General features: G+C 33.1%; 1 protein-coding gene across 1 annotated transcript in view; it reads left to right on the top strand.

The window, feature by feature from the left end:
* The window catches only part of LOC115886918 (paired box protein Pax-6), a 135,229-nt gene that overhangs the window by 108,709 nt on the left and 3,265 nt on the right, over nt 1-23,255 (top strand). The window contains exons 8-9 of the mRNA XM_030906245.1: nt 8,708-8,895; nt 17,692-17,906. Of these exons, the coding sequence (XP_030762105.1) occupies nt 8,708-8,895; nt 17,692-17,906 (403 nt within the window). The remainder of the gene's footprint in view (nt 1-8,707; nt 8,896-17,691; nt 17,907-23,255) is intronic.

Consider the following 23,255-nt stretch of genomic DNA (forward strand, 5'->3'; position numbering starts at 1 on the left):
GAATACCCAAATCGGTAGTTAAGTGCGCGTTAAGCGAAAATTAACATCACATACGCTGAGCATCTAAAAGCGCTTAGCGTTTTCTAAGTTACCGAATTCGGGCCCAGAACCAAACCAGAACCCTTCTACGGCGTTGCAAAAGCAGTCAAGAGCGTGGTTACAAAACGATGGGTGGCTAACAAATCTCTAGAAGGGTGGAGAAATTTACCAGGGCAGAGACTGGTGAAAAAAAAAAGTTCATAGTAGAACATACTCCAAAATTCACGGTAGATCTGATAAGCAAGGACAGAAAGACACTGAAGGCTGTAGTGAATCTACTAACAGGTCATTCTAATCTGAATAAGCATCTAAAGCTAATGGGATTGGCGGACGAAGCAATTTGCAGGTTCTGTTAATCTGAAGAAGAAACGACAGAACACATTTTATGGTAGTGCGACAAGGGTTTAGTCTACAAGTTGCTAGATTTTTAAAAAAATATAGAACTGGAGAACATAGCCTAAGGATCAGAAGAAGACCTTAATAGATCTAAAAAGGGCCCAGTGGATCAGGCTGATAGCCACCCCAAAGAATCTAATCTAATATTAATTTAAACTCTTCCAAGTATTTATTTGCCTCTGGTTAAAATTCTCAAGCTACCTCGGACATATAGCTAGAACATAACTGAACACATCCCCATTTAAAAATCCCAATGATGTTTATTTTTCGAGTAAAAATAAAAAAAGGAAAGAAAATCTCTTTACGGCAGCTTTCAGCAAATGAAAAGCGGGGTTCGCAATTTTTAGGAAAGCCGTACAGGTTTTCAGATTTCAACTTTCGTTCGTTCATTCAACATTACTTATCTAAATTGCAACGTTTTCTATGGGGCTCGGTTTTTCACCGCGGAAATGATAAAAATCGTTCCTTTTCATTGAGGAACGCCGACGTATTTACTTAGAAACGTTGGTTCTCTGGGTATTTAAGATAATACGTGCTGAATATTTGATGTGGAAGAGGTTCTAAAGACGATACTACTGGAGCGTAGGAGAAATCTTTTTCAATAAAGACCTAATTTTCGAAGTTTGTAAATGAAATGGAGGTTTTTGTGTACTCTGAGTTTTAAAAGTCACTTTGGTAATATTTACGTTTATAATTAGAGTACTTTTGGGTAAAAGAAAAAGACTGAAAATATTTAGTCGTTAAGATTTAGGCAGCAAAATATTATTTGACGAAAAGTTAATTTAAACAAGTTTGCTTGTTCTTTAAAAATAAAGAATTACCTTTAAACAGGTCACTCATCAATTAATATGTTGGTGTATGGTGTTTTCATCAACAAACCTTTTTGTGTGTATTGGATTGTCAACTTATTGATAAACATGTCGAATACCATGTTGCCCAACATGCCCAGAGCGTAGTAGTTTTTTGGTCTGGCTTGTTTGGTTTGGTCTTACATGATAGAACAATGACATTTTAGATTAGATTTTTGAGGTGGCGATCTACCTGATCACCTGTGACTTTTTAAATTATGTTATCCTTTAAATTATGCTAGCCTAAGGATCAGAAGAAGACCTTTATAGATCTAAAAAGGGCCCAGTGGATCAGGCTGATAGCCACCCCAAAGAATATAATCTAATATTAATTTAAACACTTCCAAGTATTTATTTGCCTTTGGTTAAAATTTCTAAGCTACTTTGGACATATAGCTAGAACATAACTGAACACATCCCCATTTAAAAATCCCAACGATGTTTATTTTTCGAGTAAAAATATAAAAGGCAAGAAAATCTCTTTACGGCAGCTTTCAGCAAATGAAAAGCGGCATTCGCAATTTTTAGGAAAGCCGTACAGGTTTTCAGATTTCAACTTTCGTTCGTTCATTCAACATTACTTATCTAAATTGCAACGTTTTCTATGGGGCCCGGTTTTTCACCGCGGAAATGATAAAAATCGTCCCTTTTCATTGAGGAACGCCGACGTATTTACTTAGAAACGTTGGTTCTCCGGGTATTTAAGATAATACGTGCTGAATATTTGATGTGGAAGAGGTTCTAAAGACGATACTACTGGAGCGTAGGAGAAATCTTTTTCAATAAAGACCTAATTTTCGAAGTTTGTAAATGAAATGGAGGTTTTTGTGTACTCTGAGTTTTAAAAGTCACTTTGGTAATATTTACGTTTAATTAGAGTACTTTTGGGTAAAAGAAAAAGACTGAAAATATTTAGTCGTTAAGATTTAGGCAGCAAAATATTATTTGACGAAAAGTTAATTTAAACAAGTTTGCTTGTTCTTTAAAAATAAAGAATGACCTTTAAACAGGTCACTCATCAATTAATATGTTGGTGTATGGTGTTTTCATCAACAAACCTTTTTGTGTGTATTGGATTGTCAACTTATTGATAAACATGTCGAATACCATGTTGCCCAACATGCCCAGAGCGTAGTAGTTTTTTGGTCTGGCTTGTTTGGTTTGGTCTTACATGATAGAACAATGACATTTTAGATTAGATTTTTGAGGTGGCGATCTACCTGATCACCTGTGACTTTTTAAATTATGTTATCCTTTAAATTATGCTAGCCTAAGGATCAGAAGAAGACCTTTATAGATCTAAAAAGGGCCCAGTGGATCAGGCTGATAGCCACCCCAAAGAATATAATCTAATATTAATTTAAACACTTCCAAGTATTTATTTGCCTTTGGTTAAAATTTCTAAGCTACTTTGGACATATAGCTAGAACATAACTGAACACATCCCCATTTAAAAATCCCAACGATGTTTATTTTTCGAGTAAAAATATAAAAGGCAAGAAAATCTCTTTACGGCAGCTTTCAGCAAATGAAAAGCGGCATTCGCAATTTTTAGGAAAGCCGTACAGGTTTTCAGATTTCAACTTTCGTTCGTTCATTCAACATTACTTATCTAAATTGCAACGTTTTCTATGGGGCCCGGTTTTTCACCGCGGAAATGATAAAAATCGTCCCTTTTCATTGAGGAACGCCGACGTATTTACTTAGAAACGTTGGTTCTCCGGGTATTTAAGATAATACGTGCTGAATATTTGATGTGGAAGAGGTTCTAAAGACGATACTACTAGAGCGGCGGAGAAATCTTTTTCAATAAAGACCTAATTTTCGAAGTTTGCAAACGAAATGGAGGTCTTTGTGTCCTCTCAGTGTTAAAAGTCACTTTGGTAATATTTGCGTTTGTAATTAGAGTACTTTTGGGTAAAAGAAAAAGACTGAAAATATTTAGTCATTAAGATTTAGGCAGCAAACTATTATTTGACGAAAAGTTAATTTAAAAAAGGTTGCTTGTTCTTTAATAAATAAAAAATGGATCTTTAAACAGGTCATTCGTCAGTGAATATAGTTGGAGTATTAACTCCCTTAACATTTTCTGTTCTCCAAAAATATAGAGAGAGTTGTATATTTTTTCTTTGAATAATGAGGGTCAGAGCGAACTGCGTTCGCCACCCCGAAAACACGGCATATTTGCATCTATCATTTTGTCTCCGCAATGTTGCGGGTGTCATCGCACCCCATCCAATAAATAAATGACGGCGATTTACATGGGCCAACGAAGGGCAGAGGCCAAAAACGCTCTCGCCATAAATAACGTTGATTAAGAGCGAGAGATATATAAAAACGGTGATGGGATTAAATGATTTGTACTTATTTATTTAGGGAGACCGTTTATCCTCCTTGCTGAGCAGAATAAGTTTGTCGAATTGAAATGGTTTTTGTCCTTTGTGTAATCATTTTTTATTAAATTAACGTAATTAGATGAATCCGTTGCCTTTGAACACAATAAATAAATATTTTTTTTTTCAAACGTCACAAAAATACCTAAAATCTAAGGATTTTGCGAGGGGGATTTTGACATATTTCACATATTTCATTATTTGATTTTGGGATTTTAAGAAAAAAATAAAGGTGATTTTTATAAAAGAAGCATATACCTAAAATCTAAGGATTTTGACATACTTCACATTTTGTGAAAATGAAGAGTAAATTTTAAATTTCGATAATAGCTACCTAAATTTTAGTTGACCTTGTATAGCCTGATATTTAATTACAGTAACCATTGTATGTTAAATCAAATTGAAATTTGACCCGAAAAGTTATACAGGGTGAGACAAAATTAATATGGAACATTAGTCACTTTTAAAAGCAAGTTACTCCTTTATTTTAAATGGAACACCCGGTATATTTTTCCGGTGTTCAATGGGAATTTATATATCTTCATAATATTATTAAGGTTGCCTACCCCTCAGACAAAGATTTTCCTAGATATTTTAATTATTATGATTTTGCGTCAGTAGATCTTTATTATTTGGCAAAATCTAGGGTGGTTGTGTATAATATACCTTTTGTTAATATAACAAAAATTAAATGTTGTAGAGTAAAATACTCAACGGTAATAAAAAGATACACAATCAAAACATATTTTTATTATTACAGAGTTAAAACTAGATATAAACCTATAATTATCTGACAAAAATTAGCTAGATGAAATCAAATGCTCAAAATGCTTGCTTTCCTGTTAACTGCACAAAATGATTTGTCTTTTCAAAAGGATCTTTTCATTTTAGAATGCATATGTGGAGTTCTACCTCGAAAAGCAGCTACAATACTTTCTCTCATGTTGTCGACAATAGTTGGTGAGTTTTGTAAACACTGTTTTTAATATACCCCCATAAAAAAAACCCAGACTAGATAAAATCAGAAGCATTTAAGTAGTCTATTAATTGGTGAACTGCATTAATCAACTAATAGAATCATATCAATTCTTTCTAATGTAGGATAAGTTTGCACTTTCGGCAAATTTCTGAGCTTTTTTTTGTTTTAACTGACACAAAATGATAACTAGTTGTTAAAATTGGACTAATTAGACAGATATGTTGAAGTAACGTCAGACATATCACAGCCACCTAGATTTTATCAAATAATAAAGATCTACTCAGATCATCATGTAAATGGAAATATCTAGGAAAATCTTTGTTTGAGGGGTAGGCAACCTTAATAGTATTTTGAAGAGACATGAATTCTCCATTGAATATCGGAATAATATACTGGGTGTTCCATTTAAATTAAAAGAGTAACATGCTTTTAAAGGTGTCCAATGTTCAATATTAATTTTGTCTCACCCTGTATAACTTTTCGGATCAAGTTTTAATTTGATTTAAAGTACAATAGTTAATTTAATTACATATTAGTCTATACCGGGTAAATTCCAATTTATGTAGCTTTTATTGTAATTTAAAAATTGTTCTTTAATTTTAGAAAATGTTAATTATGTAAAAAACCTTACATTTTAGTCATATACTTCTCTTATAAAACTCACCTTTATTTTTCTCCCAGAATCCGGAAATCAATTAATACATAGGGTGTTCCATTACAAAAAACCCAACTTTGATATGTAACTTTTTTTGGGGACACTCCGCGGCGTATGAGAGGGCCACCCTGTATAAGCCAGATTAAATAAATCGCAATGTATTTGGAGTAGGAACATTTTCATTTAATTAGTTCGTACATAACTTTATAAAATTATAATATTATCTTTCACAATAATATTCTAGAACCGAAATTTAAATTATACCTACCGGTTTACACGTGTCCTCTCCATATTTAACCTTCCCACCAACAATAAATTCCCCCTTTTAATAAACCTATTTGCTCAACGAACAAATATTTTCTTATGAAAGGTCAGCATCCATCCTCCGTTCTGGCAAACAATCTCGAAACTGGAGTGTTTAACAGGCTTTCTGAATTCGCAATGAATTAATGCGTGTGTATGTTTACTTTTTATAATTTTTGGGCTGGGTCGATCCCCCTCCTGATGCTTAGGGAGCCATGCTCGAGGTTAGTTTTATTTATTTATGCCTTTGTCTCTTATACGTATATCATAGGATTAAGCTGTGGTGTATTTCTGCATATTATTATTATTATGAATATTGAATAGCAGTAACACTAAACCTGTTTTCGGCTGTTACAAAAACAGAACACTAAGTCTGTTTTCTGCTGTTATTGCGGCTCAGTTTTAGCATAATGCCTTTATATTTTATATATACATTCGGGTCAGAACGTCCTACGACGTTGTCCGATGCCTAACTTCCATCTTGTTTGATTTTTCCACTGATCTTCAGACAGAGTTTTCTCGCTCATTGATCTTCTGATTCCTACCATCTATGTTTTCTTGGGACGTCCTCTCTTTCGTTTACCAGGTGGTATCCAATGATATACTTGTTTTGGAATTCTTTCATTGTGCATTCTCTGAACGTGGCCGTACCATATTAATTGTTTTTGTTCTATATCACTCATTATTGTTCCTTCTATTCCCATCTGTCGTCTAATGTCTTCAGTTCTGATTTTATCCTTTCGTGAAATTCTCATTGCTCTTCTAGTCGCGTCCATTTCTGTTGTCTCTAATTTTCTTTTATTCCTTTCAGATGTTTCACATCCCTAAAGTAATATGCTTTTAACTAGTGTCTCGTATATATTATATTTCCTGTTCTTTGTAATTTCAGTGCTCCATAGAATCTCATTTATGCATCTGATAACTCTTCGTGCCTGTATTACTCTGTCGGTTATATCTCTATCGTCCATTCCCTCTGCTGTCAAAAATAGAACCCAGGTACCTGTATTCTCCATATACCTTAATTTCCATATTATTGTCCAAAATAAGATTTTCTGTATTTGTTCCTATTGGAAGGTATTTCGTTTTTTCTGTATTTACTGTGAGACCCCATTTAGCATATTCTTCAATTGTTTTTCGCACCATATATTCCATATCATCTTTGTCATTTGTAATTATGGCCTGGTCGGTCTGCAAATTGCAAGGTGTATAAGCATATGTCATTTAGTTTTATACCCATTCCATGACATTTTCTTTTCCATAGATGCAAGCCCTTGGCAATATAAATTTTAAATAATGTTGGGGATATACAGCAACCTGCCTTTTTATTAGCACATATTAAATGTTCACTGCCAACTCGCCGCTAGTTTTTGAGTATCCGCGTATCATTGTAGCGTCTATTCTCGTACAAATGCAGCCAGCCAGAACAGCATCAGTCTCAATATTTTTTATAAACGGAACCTCAATAAAGCTCAGAATAACATAGAGTCATAGTTTGTCTTGACCTACGACATTTCTTAAAAAACGTATTCTCCGCTTGTCTTGACCTACTTTTATTTGCGAAATTGCGGAGAAGGGCGTTGGAAATGTTTTTTGGCGACTTTTGTTTGTTTCCTGTTGTCTCGTTCTCTGAAACGTTTCCTGTTGTCTCGAGCTACTTCCACGACGTGTCGGTATCTATACCCGAGACAAAGAACTTTTTTTCATAAATCTTAGTGAAATAAGTACACCTAGACGTTTCTAAAATACCTGTTGTTGATATTTCTTTAATTACATCTCGTTTTATGTTGATATATATTTGATATATATTTCACAATATTAATATTTGAACACGCGTAATAATATGTACCTTTTGTAGATATTTAATAAACAAACCTTTTCACTTAATGTGCACGAATATATAATTAGTATATAAAATAGTATATTTTATGTTTGTTTACGGCCTTAATTGATTAACGTATCTGTAGAATTGCTTGATGAGCAATACTGGTAACATCATTAAAATATATCGAGCTGATTGGGAAGATTATTGATATTGATTGCCCGATGTCAATAAAAGCATGGTCCGCGGACATTTTTAAAAGGCAATGTTCTATTGTTGTTTTTAAGACAAGACTGTAAACGAAACTTCTGTTAGGACACAGCATGGTTTGAAATTAATCTATTCAAAAATAATAAATAATTATACTTTTTAAATAGTTAAACACTGTGGATTAGAAGCCGATAAAAGGCGGACCGCCAGAATACTTAGTCACTGTTGCCCTGCAGTTTTACGATTTTAAGGTTTGAAAATAGATTTTTTTACTATGTTGTAAGTAACAATATTAGGCAATAAATAAAACGAAATATTCTTGTGTAACCTTAGAGGAATATCCAATTTAATCTACCTAACTAACTTAGTAGCTGTTTTCTAAATGCACTTTTTTTGATTTTTCATGTGATTTTTATTTAGTCGTATTATATTATACTCTATTTACAAACTAATAATACTTATTCCTCCTCCATGTTTACTTATTTTTCTGAAGACCTCTTTCTTTTGACCTTGATTGCTTCGCGAAGTACTACAAAGAATATAGACACGTGTTATAAAAATGTTGTTGAGACAAACATCCGAGACAATTCCAATAATAATAAAAAACAAACAACCAATCACGGCTTGTCTCGGTTGATTTCGATCTGTCTCGGAGTTTGCGGCCGAGACAAGCCCAGATTCTCCGCAACATGAGAAAAACATTGGGTTTACTTCGAGAAACGTTTCGTGAAATATTTCATGAAATAATTCCAGAAATATTTCGTGAAACATTTCGGGCATAGTGTCGAGGGTGTTTTAGATTAATTATTAGAAATATTGGCAATATAGTACTTCCTCTTGATTAAAGTTTAAGATTCATTCTTCACCCAGAACGAAATTATAACGGGATGAAAAGTGTCTTGAGTCACTTCGAGAGGCTTACTTGGTGGAGGTACAACCGTGCCCACATCGATTTATAAAAAAAGGATATCTGGAATTAATTTCTTTGAATTATTTCTGTGAATATGATTATATAAACGTAAAAATGATATATAGCAAATATTAATTTTGACTTATTTTTTGCAGGTGTGGTTCAGTAATAGAAGGGCGAAATGGCGTAGAGAAGAAAAACTGCGCAATCAAAGACGCGCAGTTGATCAAGTCGGAACCGTGAGTCCTCCCGTTCCGACAAGCAGGCTTTCCATCAATTCCGGATTTAATTCGATGTACTCGTCTATTCCACAGCCTATTGCCACCATGGCTGATAGTTATAGGTATGTAGATCGATTAAGGCAATAATTATAATCTTAATAGTTAAAAAAACTTCCCCTCTGTGGGGAAATTTGTGATTGAAATACTTGTGTGTTTCACAGGTACTTCATGTATTATCATGTCTTGTCATTATTCAATTCATTATTCGAATTCTCAGAATGTTGTTAACAAAAGTTTCATCTTAAAATAAAATTTTAATCAATCACAATTGTTTATCTCCATCATTTACCGAACTAATAATACATAAATTACAGTTCAATTCATTATTTATAGTAATTACAGTAATTTTATTAAATTATACGAATATTCTTGTTGATTAGTGGTTTGAAATAAATATGAAAGTGTCCTACAATGAAAATGCGAGTTACTAACTCCAAATTCTAATTCTGAGCTGGCAAATGAGCTAGATGCTTTACCTAGATCGTTATTCAGAGGCTACAAACCTATCGATGAAAATAAGCTCGAGGTTGGTACAGTATCAAGTTTATTATACTGATTTTCTTAGCTGCGTATAGCACAGATCGTTACCCAATGTTGCCACAAACTTATTTCTTATCGGGGTAGACTATCACGAGATAGCGGGGTTAAAATATTTTACAAAGGGGTAGATCTACCCCAAATGGGGTAGCTGAGGCAACACAACCCAAGTAGCATCTATCTGACTTCGAACTAAATCTGACCTGAAGCGACGTCAGACTTTGCGCAAATTTGGGTCGGGTGCTGGTGATACGACCTGTGACGTCGCTTTCCTATTAAAAGCGACGTCGTTGGATCCGAGTCGGTAAATCCAACGATCTGTCGACGTACAAAATAACAACGTACCATTTTTATTAATTTCCCAACGTCGTTCCCACGTTGGCTTGCACGACGTACATATACTTGAACTAGCCCGACGTCTACCCGTTGTCCGAATAGGATACGTCTCACTGATAATCCCTAAAGTAACGTCCAATTATATTTGGTGTATTTGATGTTCATATTTATAACCTAATTTACGTATCTCTATTTACGTCCGTAAATACAACCCATTAAGTAGCATTTGCGACCTAATGAACATCATGAACATAACCTAATAAAAAGTTTTTGTAAACAAACTTAATTTTTTTATTATGCCTAAAAAAAACACTAAAAAGGCATTTAGACATTCATCTACATTTTACAGAAAGAGATCGAGGCTTTTGCAAAATAATAATAGTAGTAGTGATGTCTTGCCTCCACCCATAAATGCTTTTTATCCGGAAGAGGTGCTGCACTACACTGGTGCTTCTTAATTTCATTTTTTAGCTTAGGAAACCAGCAGACCTCGTCCTCCTCCCACATGTGAGGTTAAGCTTAAAAAAGTGGCTACCCATTTTTTTTTAAGGAGAAAACAAAAACTTAAATATAGTTGCACAAATCCACAAATCACTGATACGCAAAGTGAGATTACGTGGCGTACGTTGGAATTATATACGTCATAATACGATTGCCGGTCGTCCGGTTTGATGACTTCGGTCGTGTGAGACGACTAATGTTGGAGACCCGGTCGGAATTGGTATATTGGTAGTTCATATTAAGTCGGACACAACTATCCGATTGTCAGCCATTTTAAAATCGTTTTTTGTTTTTAAAATTTATATTCACATTTCGATTTCTAGTAGAATAATATTGATAACGTTGAGTTTGGGGGGAACCACAGTACAGTTTTATGATTAAACCAGCTAGAAAATTAAAAAAATATTTTGCGAGTTACTTTTTTATAGATATTTTTATTTCATAAATCTAGCTAATTTTGAAGGTGCTCGTTGTTTTCCGGAGTATTTTAATCAGATATATCAAAAAAGTGACTTCCGTTGACAAAACTGATGTCTGGATTACTGATTCAGAATTATTATAATATGAAATTAGATAGGCACTTATAGTTATATTCGAGGAGCGATTATGAATCCATTTGTAATTAGGTAGTTTGGTTAGGTTTTTATGTATTCTTGGTAGCGAATATGAAACCAAACGTAACGTAAGTGCTTAGCGACGAATTTTAAGTGACTAAAATCCAACGTAATATGACGTTGGTAATTGGTAGAATTACATTCCTTATTAGGTCAGATACCGACGTCGAGGCGACCCGTATCTGTATTCCCCATTTAGGTGCAAATAAGGGTCGTCAGGCGGTCGAACCGACGTTGGTATCCGACGTCGGGTTTATTGAACGCGACGTATACCCGACGTTCGATAACGTCCAAATGCTACTTGGGAACTGTGGTCGCGCGTCTCATGACCGTCATGCAAAGCCGTATGTCACGGCTTTGAATTTTTACTCCCAATGCGAGCAAAGAAATCTAATTTCAAAATGAAAAAATTATAGGCGTGAGCCACCTACACTATGAGAAACACCCGGCCACCACACCTCTGGTCCTAGCCGAAATATCTCTGCCATAGAATGTCCATTAGAGATCCGAAGGTATGACGTGATCAGTGCTGCAAACCGAAGCTGCAAGTCGGCACGTCACACGTCACGTCCCATCCGAACGGACACTTTGAGCTGGACGCTGATGCCGGATTAGAGATAAAACGGACAGACCGTATTTTCAGTCCTTCTGGCCCCGTCGTCGTTGCTCTCGAGACGGATTTATAAAAATATTATGAATTATTAATAAAGCGGCCACTCTGTTTAGTAAAGAGATACGTTCTGATGGTACTAATTAGGCGTATACGACAATTTTAATTTCTGTAACATATCTCGCATAAACAAATAGATCGGGTATGGCAATTTTATTTTTGACATTTGAAAGGTATGTAAATAAGTAAGTGTTTCTAACAAAACCAAGCTAGCCAAATACAATTTTTTTTAAAACGTCACAAAAGTATTAATTTTTGCGACGTGATTGACAAAATAAAAAAAAACTGTTTCAACGCCTAGGCACAAATTAACTAGAACAAATGCGAAAGAACACCGAATTACGCGTTCAGGTTTCTGTGACCTTCAGAAAGAGTTCATAGACAATCCGCATCAATGTATAGTTTGGGTTATTATTTGTTTGGGTGAAAATAATCTACACCAATATGTTATCGAGGCATACAAAAAGGTCCACAGACTTCGAGACATACGAAAAATCAAGTCCATTTAGCGTTTGTCGCAATTTTCACACCTTAAAAAATTCGTTTTTTATAGCTATAGCAACTGCAGCGACTATGAAAAGAGCTGTGTGATTTTCATAGAAAATAAGGGCACCTGTAATTCATTTGAGAATGATATAAATCGCTAAAAGAGGTTTCAAATCTCTTGGATTTCTATTAATATTAAATAAATTTTATTAAAAATTGAACTAAAATTGTTAGTATCATTAAAAACAATTCAAATTCAAAAATTGTATCAGTCAAATTCCCTCATTTAAGGTGAATATTAAAGTAAATATAAATACAGCTCATTCTAAGCTCTACGTATTTTTAAGAAAAATTTAAATCATTGTTGCAATTGGGCCTTAATGCCATTTCGAATGAACAATAGTATTAATAATGTACATTATAATAATAAATTTTATATCATAGTGTGTATTAAAACTACTAAAACACTTTTAAATTGGTATTATATTAACAACTTTTGTTTTTAATCCAAAAAAAAAAAAAATTTCTCAATCAAAATATTTGTGGTCCTGAAAAGGACCTTCGTTTTCCCATGTTCGTCAAGGTAGGTAATGGGTAAACGCTAAAAAAACAGGATAATGAAATTTAAAAAATTACAAAAATTGTTCAAAAGTGCCTCCCTCTTGCATTAAACCAAACGATCATAAAATCCCCTCCTCACATTGGATAACATATCAGGGGTGACAGTGTCAAAGGCATTAAATATTTTCTGTCTTAACTGCTCCAAGTTTTGAATTTCTTCATGGTCGTAAATTTTAGATTTTATGTACCCCCATAAAAAGAAATCATTCACCGAGAAGTCAGGTGAAATTAAACGTCAGTCTAAACAAAACTGTCATTTTTGAAAACTTGTCAAAATTTGGACACACGCTAAATGGACTTGATTTTTTTTTTGTTTGATTGCAGTTACTTATTACATCCCCTTGTATTGACGCTACTATGCCGCGCCGCTCTCCAAAATACATACTCTATAACAGAATATTAGTTATGTTCTAATTTGTAATAGATCCATTCAACACAAATTCTGAATTGATTAAAATCAAGTTTGTATATATTTTAAAACCTCCGATTTGGTTAAAGTATTTCTGAAGAACGGTTTCCTCTGACAAATAATACAGGCTCAAATATCGCTGCTATCTCGACGTTCCGTTTTAACATATCTACATACCTGTATACCAAAAAAGGAGAAAAAAAATCTAATTAAGTATACACAGAAATCCCATGTCTTCCTGTCAGAAGGAATGGAATGTATAAATACGAACAGTAGCCGAGATGGAGAATTATGAAGTGACAAGTGGTATTTAGAAGTTCCAGCCCCCCCGCTGCTACATACCTGATTTACTACTTCATGGTTCAGCTCGAAATACGAGAGCTTAAAAATGCCTTTTAGAGTTTTTTTGTCTCTTTTTTTTCTATCGGGGAACATATATAATTATAACGTTTTGAAGGAATTGTTTTTTCTTTTAGTTTTGTAACGGTATAGGTTCATGATAGGTTAAATTTTATGTCGTATTGCTTCTTTTGCCAGTTTTGGACCTTTTTAGTACATAAAAAATGTCTATGTGCAAATGATGCATGAGCAATTCATTTATTTTTATTGCTCATGCATCTGTAGATATTAGTAATGTATTTCAATCGCTTCTTTGATTTTAAAGAACAGAACATAAGTAAACATAACATACGTAAAAATTAAAAACAAATTAAAAATAATCATACAGAAAGTTTGAAGCCCCCCCCCCCCTTTTTGGTTTTTACCGAAGAATATACCTAGCAAGAAAAAGAATGGACTCTGCCATACTGAAAAATGGTCCTACAGAAGTGGCGCCATCTATTGAGTAGGGCTTGTTTTAAATGGATCGAAGCGCGGGCTTTTTAAATGAGCGTATTTATTGAATTCTACTCTAAAATATATAATTAAATTTGATTATTAAATCTTATTTTTTACACAAATTCAACAATACTAATAACAAGTATCGTTGTGATGTGTAAAAAATAAGATTTAACAGTATAATTTATACAATTATTAAATAAAATTAAAGCCAAACATGTGTAAATATTATTTATTATTTAAAGTTTTTAATTATAAGTCAAATATTTAAACATCGTTTATTATAATAAAACAAGACCAACGTAATACGCCTAAAATTTTGTAAATGGAGTAAATATAAATAGGTACTTAAATGATAGCAAAAATAAATGACTTACATTATATTTTTAGGGCCACAAACAAAATGAATTGTCTAATAAAAACGCATATAACAAATTAGTTTGAAAAACGTTTTGATGGTTTTGATAATTATTTTTGATAATATCACAAAACATCCCCCTTTAGAACTTCGTCTGTCATGTTAAGAAATGAAAGTAAATAATAAAGCGCCTCTCGTGTTTGTTCGCACTCAAAAAATTTCAATTAATGTCTGTATATATTTTAATATATTTTTTAAATTTACATTTTTTTAATTGTAAAGTAATATATTACATTTAAATGGAATATATTACATAACAATTATGTCAATTACAGGATTACAAGCTTGTTTACTAACATTTTTTAAATAAAACGAATTATAAAATTTCAATATATGTATATTTGTGGTAGGTATGAAAAAAGTAAAATATAAAATGGACAAACGCTTACTTACATTGCAATAAAACTCCACTTTTAGTTTTGTAATCCAAACGCAATATTTCTATTTCACAAATAAAAATATCCGACAACACTAAAATCACTGAAATTTCCGCGGCTGACAACGAAAACTGAAAAATATAACGGCACTTTTTGTTTTGAACCTGCATATCAACATTACGCTGTACTATTATGTGTTTGTTGTTGAAATAATATAAAATATCTAATTATAACTTGTAAATTTTAATATTTTAACATGATTTTAACTACTTTTGACAATAACTAACTTTTTGTTATCAAGATGACATTTTAGACGGCAACTGACATATATGTCATAATATTTGAATTTTAAGTACGTATGTAATATAATTTAAATTATTATAATGCAACTTTATACTTAGAAAACATTTATACATTCACAAAATACAACAAAGTCTAATAATATAGTTTGAAAACAATGAATATTGAATTAAAATTGAAAAAGTTGAGCCCGACCCCTTGTGTCAAAATTAGAAGATTAAATTTTCGCAATTTTTACGCCATTTGATGACCGGTGGCACCTCTAGTGTTTGTTCGGGCGGTTGGGCTTTTACTCCCGCTTATGGCCATTAAAGAAAAAGTTCTAAAGGGGGATGTTTTGTGGATAATATTATGATTGGCGCTATGACAACGACAATATTTTTTGAGAATTTGACAATAATATGACAATGGCCGTTGGAAACTATGGAAACTACAAAAAAAATCTGATTGAACGCCATCTGGCAATAACTAGTAGCAACTTTTTAACCTAAAAATTAATTGCACTACCACCTAGCGCCCGAGGCTGGAACTATTTTATTTGTAAATTTCCGTGGAAACGGTGGAACCGCTTTTGCTATTTCACTTTCCGGCCCCTGACCTGTTTTTACCTTGTTAAGTACCAATTGTTTTTGGTCGCAGGTCAAGTGTTAATGTGAATTAGAATTTTATCCGTTAAATATATTCAAAAAGTGGAGTTATCTATGAAATAAATTAGAAAATTCAAATTACAAGTTATAAAGTATATTAAGATAGAACGGGTGAATGAAAATCAGTTGATTCAGACTTCACGAAAAGTAGTTTTTGAATATCTCTAAAATACTATCACATAGAAGAATTTAAAGAATTTGCAATATTTAGCAAGCAACCTTACAAGCCATCCCAACGGTGTTGTCAAGTGTCTCAAAATTTACTGCTGTTTATCGATAAAATGAAATGAAGAAATTAAATTAGGGGATTTATACACGCTCTTGAATAATATTAACGAAAATGTTTGCAATAAGATTGATAACATTAAGACAGACTTAGATAATCTCAGCTCTAAAGTTGATAAGCAGCTTTTTTTCCTTCAAAGTAAAATTGAAGTATTAGAAACAGAAAATAAGGAATTAAAACATCAAGTATGTCTTACACAAAAACTTTTAAAGAAGAACAATTTGCTAATATATGGAATGCCAGAGAAAAATAGTGAACATCTTGTGGAATCCATAATAGATCTTGTAAAAGAAAAACTCGATATAAATTTGAAGATAGAAAATTTATCGGAGTATTTTAGACTTGGAAAAAATATAACCAAAGATCGACCTATCCTTATAAGCTTAGTGTCTTGTTTAAAAAGGACGGAACTCCTTAAAAATAAGGGAAAACTCAGAGGAACAAATATATTTATAGACGAAGATTTAGTAGCAGAAGACAGAGTGAACAAAAAGGTTTTAGTCGAAAAACTGAAAGATGCAAAAGCTCAAAACAGAAACGCTAAGCTAAAAGGAAATAAATTAGTAATTGATGGTATTAGTTATACAAGTGGCGATTTTAAAGAAAAGTATTATCAAGAAGCATCCGGATCCAGAACGTTGTCATTTCTCCAAGAAATGAATTCATACAATTATCCACAATCGCAGACTGAGGTAGAAAAACTGCAAACTCAAGAAACTAGAAAATTACTAAATCATAATAATATTGGAAATAGCGAAGATCTACCAAGAGAAGATATACCGGGTTCCGAAAGAAAACGCAAGGTGCAAGACATATCTAATATATTTCCTGAAACGAACGTGAAACGAGCACCTCCGTATCGGACGCGAGCGAATTGCAACAAATCTTTATAAATTATTTTTTTGTGAAACCGTTGTAAAAAGATTAGGATATTTTAACTATAGATTAAGATTAATATGTTTTTATTATTTATATTTTTTTTTGTTGATAATTATTCTGTGAATTATTTTTATTGAGTATTATAGAAAAATGTTAATAAAGATAGCAATAGCAAGTTATAGAAAAATAAGAAAAAATAAGTAGTGGTCAGAATTATATTATGGAAACGATTAACATATTGTATTTTAGTTTTATTTTTAGGGTGTATGTATGAATGTAATCTGAATTTGGATTTGCTGATCGCATAGAAAACCTCGCACAAAAAACTTTATAATAATATGGTAATGGTAAATTTATGTTTATTGTATATTTATTGATACATTGTAATTTATTGAGTATATAAATAAACATCATATTATTATATTATTATTAAGTGATTGTTAATTTTGAAGTTTAACTTGATATGTCATTTTAACAGAACGTCAACGGTTTTTCTAGACGTATCTGTTTAAAAAAAAGCTAAATAAAGTGTTCTGGAATAGCTGCATTTAGATATTTTAAATAGTTTTTCTTTCTTTGTTCTTTGTATTTTCTTTTGCTTCCGACGACGGAAAGAGATATACTCTCAGAAACGTTAAGAATTTTTTTGTCCGTTAGGTAAATGTTTTATTAGTAAGCCACTGCTGAGACAATTAAGGTGCGTTTTCACGCTCTGCATCTCACAACGTGTTTTTGTGAATGAAATTATGAAAGATTGATGACAATTAAATTAGTTTCCTTTACAATAAGATGCACTACATTTGAGAGTTCACATGCACTGACTTTCGGTTGTATTCTACATTTGGCAATATGTATTGCCAATCAAATTGGTGTATTTTCTAATACCAAGTAGATGAACATTTCCCCAAATAACTGACACATTTTTCTTGTTCTTTTGCAGCCCGATGGCCGGCGGTCTGACTTCCAGCTGTCTGCAGCAAAGGGATGCCGCGGGCTACCCCTACATGTTCCACGACCCCCTGCATTCCTTGAGTTCCTCGTATAACTCGAGGGCGACGGCTTGTAACCCCGCCGTGGCCCACGCCCAGCCCACCACGCACCCCTCCTACGCGTCGGGTGGTGCGGCAGGAGCGACGCCCGTCTCTACAGGAACAGGTGAGTGTCGCTTTGGAAAGAAGAGATTTTCTTAGTTTCTTAGTCATAGAGAAATATAAAATAAAAGAGTTGTCATTTCCATGGTCAAAAGTAGGCAACACGTTTAGCCAGGACCGATAGTAGCGCACCCTTGAGCCCTAACTGAACTAATGGAAATATGACAGACGGAATCGGTAAAATAGGTATCTGCACTGCCTACCAGGAAAAAGGCGGGCAGTTTAAATGTGAATACAACATTTTATGTATTTTAAAAAATATTAGGAAATTAAAACTGCAAAAGGCATGAAGAAAATTTATTTTTAAAAGCGAAATATCTGAAAAGTATAAACTATTGTACACTTTTCAAATGCTTACAGTTAATTGCTAAATTAAATTTGATAATATAATGATTTTGATATGATTGATAAATTAATTGATTAATGAATTGATAATTGACCTATAGTATTATAAAACGTATTTAACAACGCCACTAACAAAGCATATAAGATCGCAGGGTTTGTAATATATGCTATGCTATGAAATGAAGGCGCGAATTTATAGTCAGTTCGTTTTACATTCACGGAGTTCAGAGATGGGCAATGTCTTTACATATCGAACTTGCTTTGCATGATACCCTTTCCGGAATCGTGTTTAAATCACATCATCGGTTGAATAAAATATTACATGATGACGGCAAAATACACAGCACAAAATATAAAGTTCAAATTATAGAGAAATGACCTTATGTCTATGGTTCATAGAGAAATATAAGTTTCCCCATAATAAACACAAAACAAACAAACAAATAATATGCTACACAAAATAATAACAAAATTTATAGCAAAATACCGTGGCAAAATAAAAATAATTTGCTGTCATCACTTGTCAATCTTGTCATGTGATGACAGTGACAAGTGATGATAGTGACGACCGTGACGACGCTTTGGTGGCGACACTTTGGAGCCCTATCTGAACTATGCAACATTATAGCCAAGTTAGACAACCTTTCAAACACTCTTTTATTTTAGTTACTTGTACGAATGTTTTCTGTTGTGTTTGACACCAGTCACTGACTTTGTCATTAACTGTCGTCTGCGTGATTTTCTCTTAGGCTGGACGCACACAAAGAGCAAGACAGTTTTAGCCAAGAACGTTTTTGACTAAAATTGTTTTCATGTGTTCCACTATTCCCGGCTGTATCTCGAAAATATTAAGCTCAACGCGCACTGAATTGGTACCAGCCGGCCGACTTGACTAAGAACTATCGACGGTTTTAGCAGCGACTATCGTATAATAGATATAGATAGGAATACCGGTTCTAATATCGGAAATAATAACAGCCCGGCGCCTCCACCACATGTCGCGACCTAGCTGGGGGTTGTTTGCTAGGGTCGCTATACCAGGTTCTCTCTCTCTCTCAGGTTATGGTTCAATACAGTTGCAAAAAGGTAGTGGCCCGACGTCCTACCAACGTAAGAAAAATGAAATCTAAACAATGTTGGAATTAGTAAAACAGACGACGTTTGCATAACGTTGGAATAGGTCCTGAAAGTGACGTCGGAAAACTCTTTATTGCCCAACATTGTACCTACGTTGTCCGAACCACCTAAAGATCACTTAAGCAAAAAAGGTTAGAAGACAACGTTTATTCGACGTCGCAGAAGCTTTTACTTTGTAGTAGTACTAGTTCAACGTCGGCACAACCTTACAAAAACGTTTACATTTATTTTAATACCCAAGGTACGGAACTAACTATTTTTTGTAACTAATCCAACGTTGTGTTTAGTAAAAATATGATCGCAAGTCGTGAAAATGCTACTTGGGTTGGCTTACCACTCTTTCGATCGTTACCACCACTAGCTCGTGTGTCACGGCTTTCACTTCAAAAATGACAGTATCAATTAACACTGTGATTTAAAAAGCATTGTATCGCTCATCCCTAGCAGACATCCCTCCTTGATTTTATTCAGTTCTAAAATCTTTCGAACGCCTGTTTCTTGTTTCGAAAACAGGCGGCTAGATTTGGGTTTCCCCCTCTTCACTTCGCTGCCTTCCACTTCGCACGTTATTGAACGTTCGGCCAGCCGCGAATATGAAACCACCCTTTTGCACCACTTTAAACCGTGAAACGAGAGGAAACAAGAGGGAGGTGACGGAGACAAAGAGTGGAAGAGAGACAGCGGGGGTAGAATAAAATTTACGTTGGGTGAGAGGCAGCGGTTTTGGGAGGAACACAAATCGAGTTTGAAAATCGGATAGGATGGTTTGATTTGTGGATTGCGGCAGACGAAATTCTGATTATTATTTTCTTCCTTCGCCTCTTACGTTCTAGTAATGTCGTTAGGTTTTCTTAATTTTAATAAATTAAGTCTTAAATAAGTGCAAATATTTTCTGGGCTGGTAGATCTCGATAAAAGAATCATATTTTCTCTTTGCCGTTTTTAGAATAAGTCCAAAATAACTGAGTTATTTAAGTTTGAACATTTTAAAAAATTGATTTATATTTAAAAAGTTTTGAGAGCCACCGGATTTTTTCTGTATTTCCATCACTTTCAGTGTCGTAACCATAGGGTAAAGACGTAACCATGGTAATAGCAATGACAGAGATTAAGAAGTCATAGATACCGTGGAAACATTTAAACTAATAAAGAATACAAAGACATATAACACCCGAGACCAAATTGTTACCATGGTTCCAAATAGTGCCCGAAACAGCGCCATGCGCCATAGCCTCATATGTTTCTAACTAAGCTGCTTGAAGATATATTTATATTTTTGATAAATGTTTTGACTACGCTTATGGCATATGCGATGCTATCCTACTAATTAATTACGAAAAAAAAAACATATTAATATGTTAATAAAAGGTACAACACTAGCACAAATTACCTATAACAGATGCGAAAGAACACCGAATTACGTGTTCAGGTTTCTGTGACATTCAGAAAGAGTTCGTAGACAATCCGCATCAATGTATAGTTTGGGTTATTATTTGTTTGGGTGAAAATAATCTGCACCAATATGTTATCGAGGCATACAAAAAGGTCCACAGACTTCGAGACATACGAAAAATCAAGTCCATTTAGCGTGTGTCGCAATTTTCACACCTTAAAAAATTAGTTTTTATAGCTATAGCAACTGCAGCGACTATGAAAAAAGCTGTGTGATTTTCATAGAAAATAGGGCACCTGTAATTCATTTGAGAATGTTATAAATCGCTAAAAGAGGTTTCAAATCTCTTGGATTTCTATTAATATTAAATAACTTTTATTAAAAATTGAACTAAAATTGTTAGTATCATTAAAAACAATTCAAATTCAAAAATTGTATCAGTCAAATTCCCTCATTTAAGGTGAATATTAAAGTAAATATAAATACAGCTCATTCGAAGCTCTACTTATCTTTAAGAAAAATTTAAATCATTGTTGCAATTGGGCCTTAATGCCATTTCGAATGAACAATAGTATTAATAATGTACATTATAATAATAATAAATTTTATATCATAGTGTGTATTAAAACTACTAAAACACTTTTAAATTGGTATTATATTAACAACTTTTGTTTTTTAATCCAAAAAAAGTTACCAATTTTCTCAATCAAAATATTTGTGGTCCTGAAAAGGACCTTCGTTTTCCCATGTTCGTCAAGGTAGGTAATGGGTAAACGGTAAAAAAAACAGGATAATGAAATTTAAAAAATTACAAAAATTGTTCAAAAGTGCCTCCCTCTTGCATTAAACAATAACCCAAACGATCATAAAATCCCCTCCTCACATTGGATAACATATCAGGGGTGACAGTGTCAAAGGCATTAAATATTTTCTGCCTTAACTGCTCCAAGTTTTGAATTTCTTCATGGCCGTAAATTTTAGATTTTATGTACCTCCATAAAAAAATCATTCACCGAGAAGTCAGGTGAAATTAAACGTCAGTCTAAACAAAACTGTAATTTTTGAAAACTTGTCAAAATTTGGACACACGCTAAATGGACTTGATTTTCCTATGTCTCGAAGTCTGTGGACTTTTCTGTATAATCTCGCAGTAATTTAATAGATTGTTCGTCATATTATATCAGCTCGTAGGTGATTAGGAAAAAAAAGATATTTATAGTATAAAAAATTAATTTATTTAACAAAATTTAATTAAAGATGTGACAAAATAGTTACATTTCTATTGGTTCTATCGGACTTTTTTCAACTATATAAATCTTTATTTTTTGTAAACTTTAATGAATAAAATATTTTCAATCTAATAAATAATTTAATGATGTAAATAAGAGGAAATTTCTCACATGGGTGGTCAAATTCTATAGTTTTCATTATATCAAACAGCCTCTGAACGTTTTCTTCAGTGCAAAACTCATCAAAATTTAATTTAAATAATTTTTCCAGCCTGTAAATAAAATGAACAAATTTTTCCACTTTCATGATCAAAGGCTTTTAAATGGGTAAATAATTTCGAGTTATCCAGAGATTCGGATTTTTTTGCAAATTTTAGACAAATATCACATTGATGTATTTGAACACCCTTTTTAATGATGTAGTCAAACATAATTAAAGGCATTTTGAGTTGAAAACATTTCTCAGAGGCTGTTTGATATAATGAAAACTATAAAATTTGACCACCCATGTGAGAAATTTCCTCTTATTTACATCATTAAATGATTAATTAGATTGAAAATATTTGATGTATTAAAGTTTACAAATAAAGATTTATATAGTCGAAAAAAGTCCGATAGAACCAATAGAAAGGTAACTATTTTGTCACATTTTTAATTAAATTTTGTTAAATAAATTAATTTTTTATACTATAAATATCTTTTTTTTCCTTATGAATAAACACATTTGCATCCCATTTTAAATAAGATATACAAATTACCAAAACTTAGAAATAACAGTTCAAAAGTTCAACAAAAATCCTACACGTGTTTTTAAAAAGAAACATATAACCACGCACTATGTCATTCCAGCAAGCGAATACGACACAGCATAGGTTTCCGGACTAAACGACTGGTGTATTTACACCACTCAATAGGCGTGTCGGGTTTGCCGAGCGGTTTCCGATGCAGTCGCTTTCTTTCGCATCTGTTATAGGTAATTTGTGACACTAGTATCAACTTATAGCACATATCAAGTGCATATAATATCAATAAAATAATTATATTTTCAATCCAATAAGAAAACAAACTCAATAAGAAAACTAAGAAAACGCTAAAAAGGTGGAGTGGACTGTTTATTTACCTATGAAACTTAACTCCTGGCTCTTTCTTTATCGTTGCGGCTTTTACACTTGAAAGCTCTGAACACATCACCATTATAATAAAGTTTATACAAAGTTCAGTACACAAAACAAACCAGTTCCAAAATGAT

This window comes from Sitophilus oryzae, unplaced genomic scaffold (genome assembly GCF_002938485.1).
Source record: "Sitophilus oryzae breed Bouriz unplaced genomic scaffold, Soryzae_2.0 scaffold_535_pilon_pilon, whole genome shotgun sequence".
In the NCBI taxonomy this organism is placed as follows: domain Eukaryota; kingdom Metazoa; phylum Arthropoda; class Insecta; order Coleoptera; family Curculionidae; genus Sitophilus; species Sitophilus oryzae.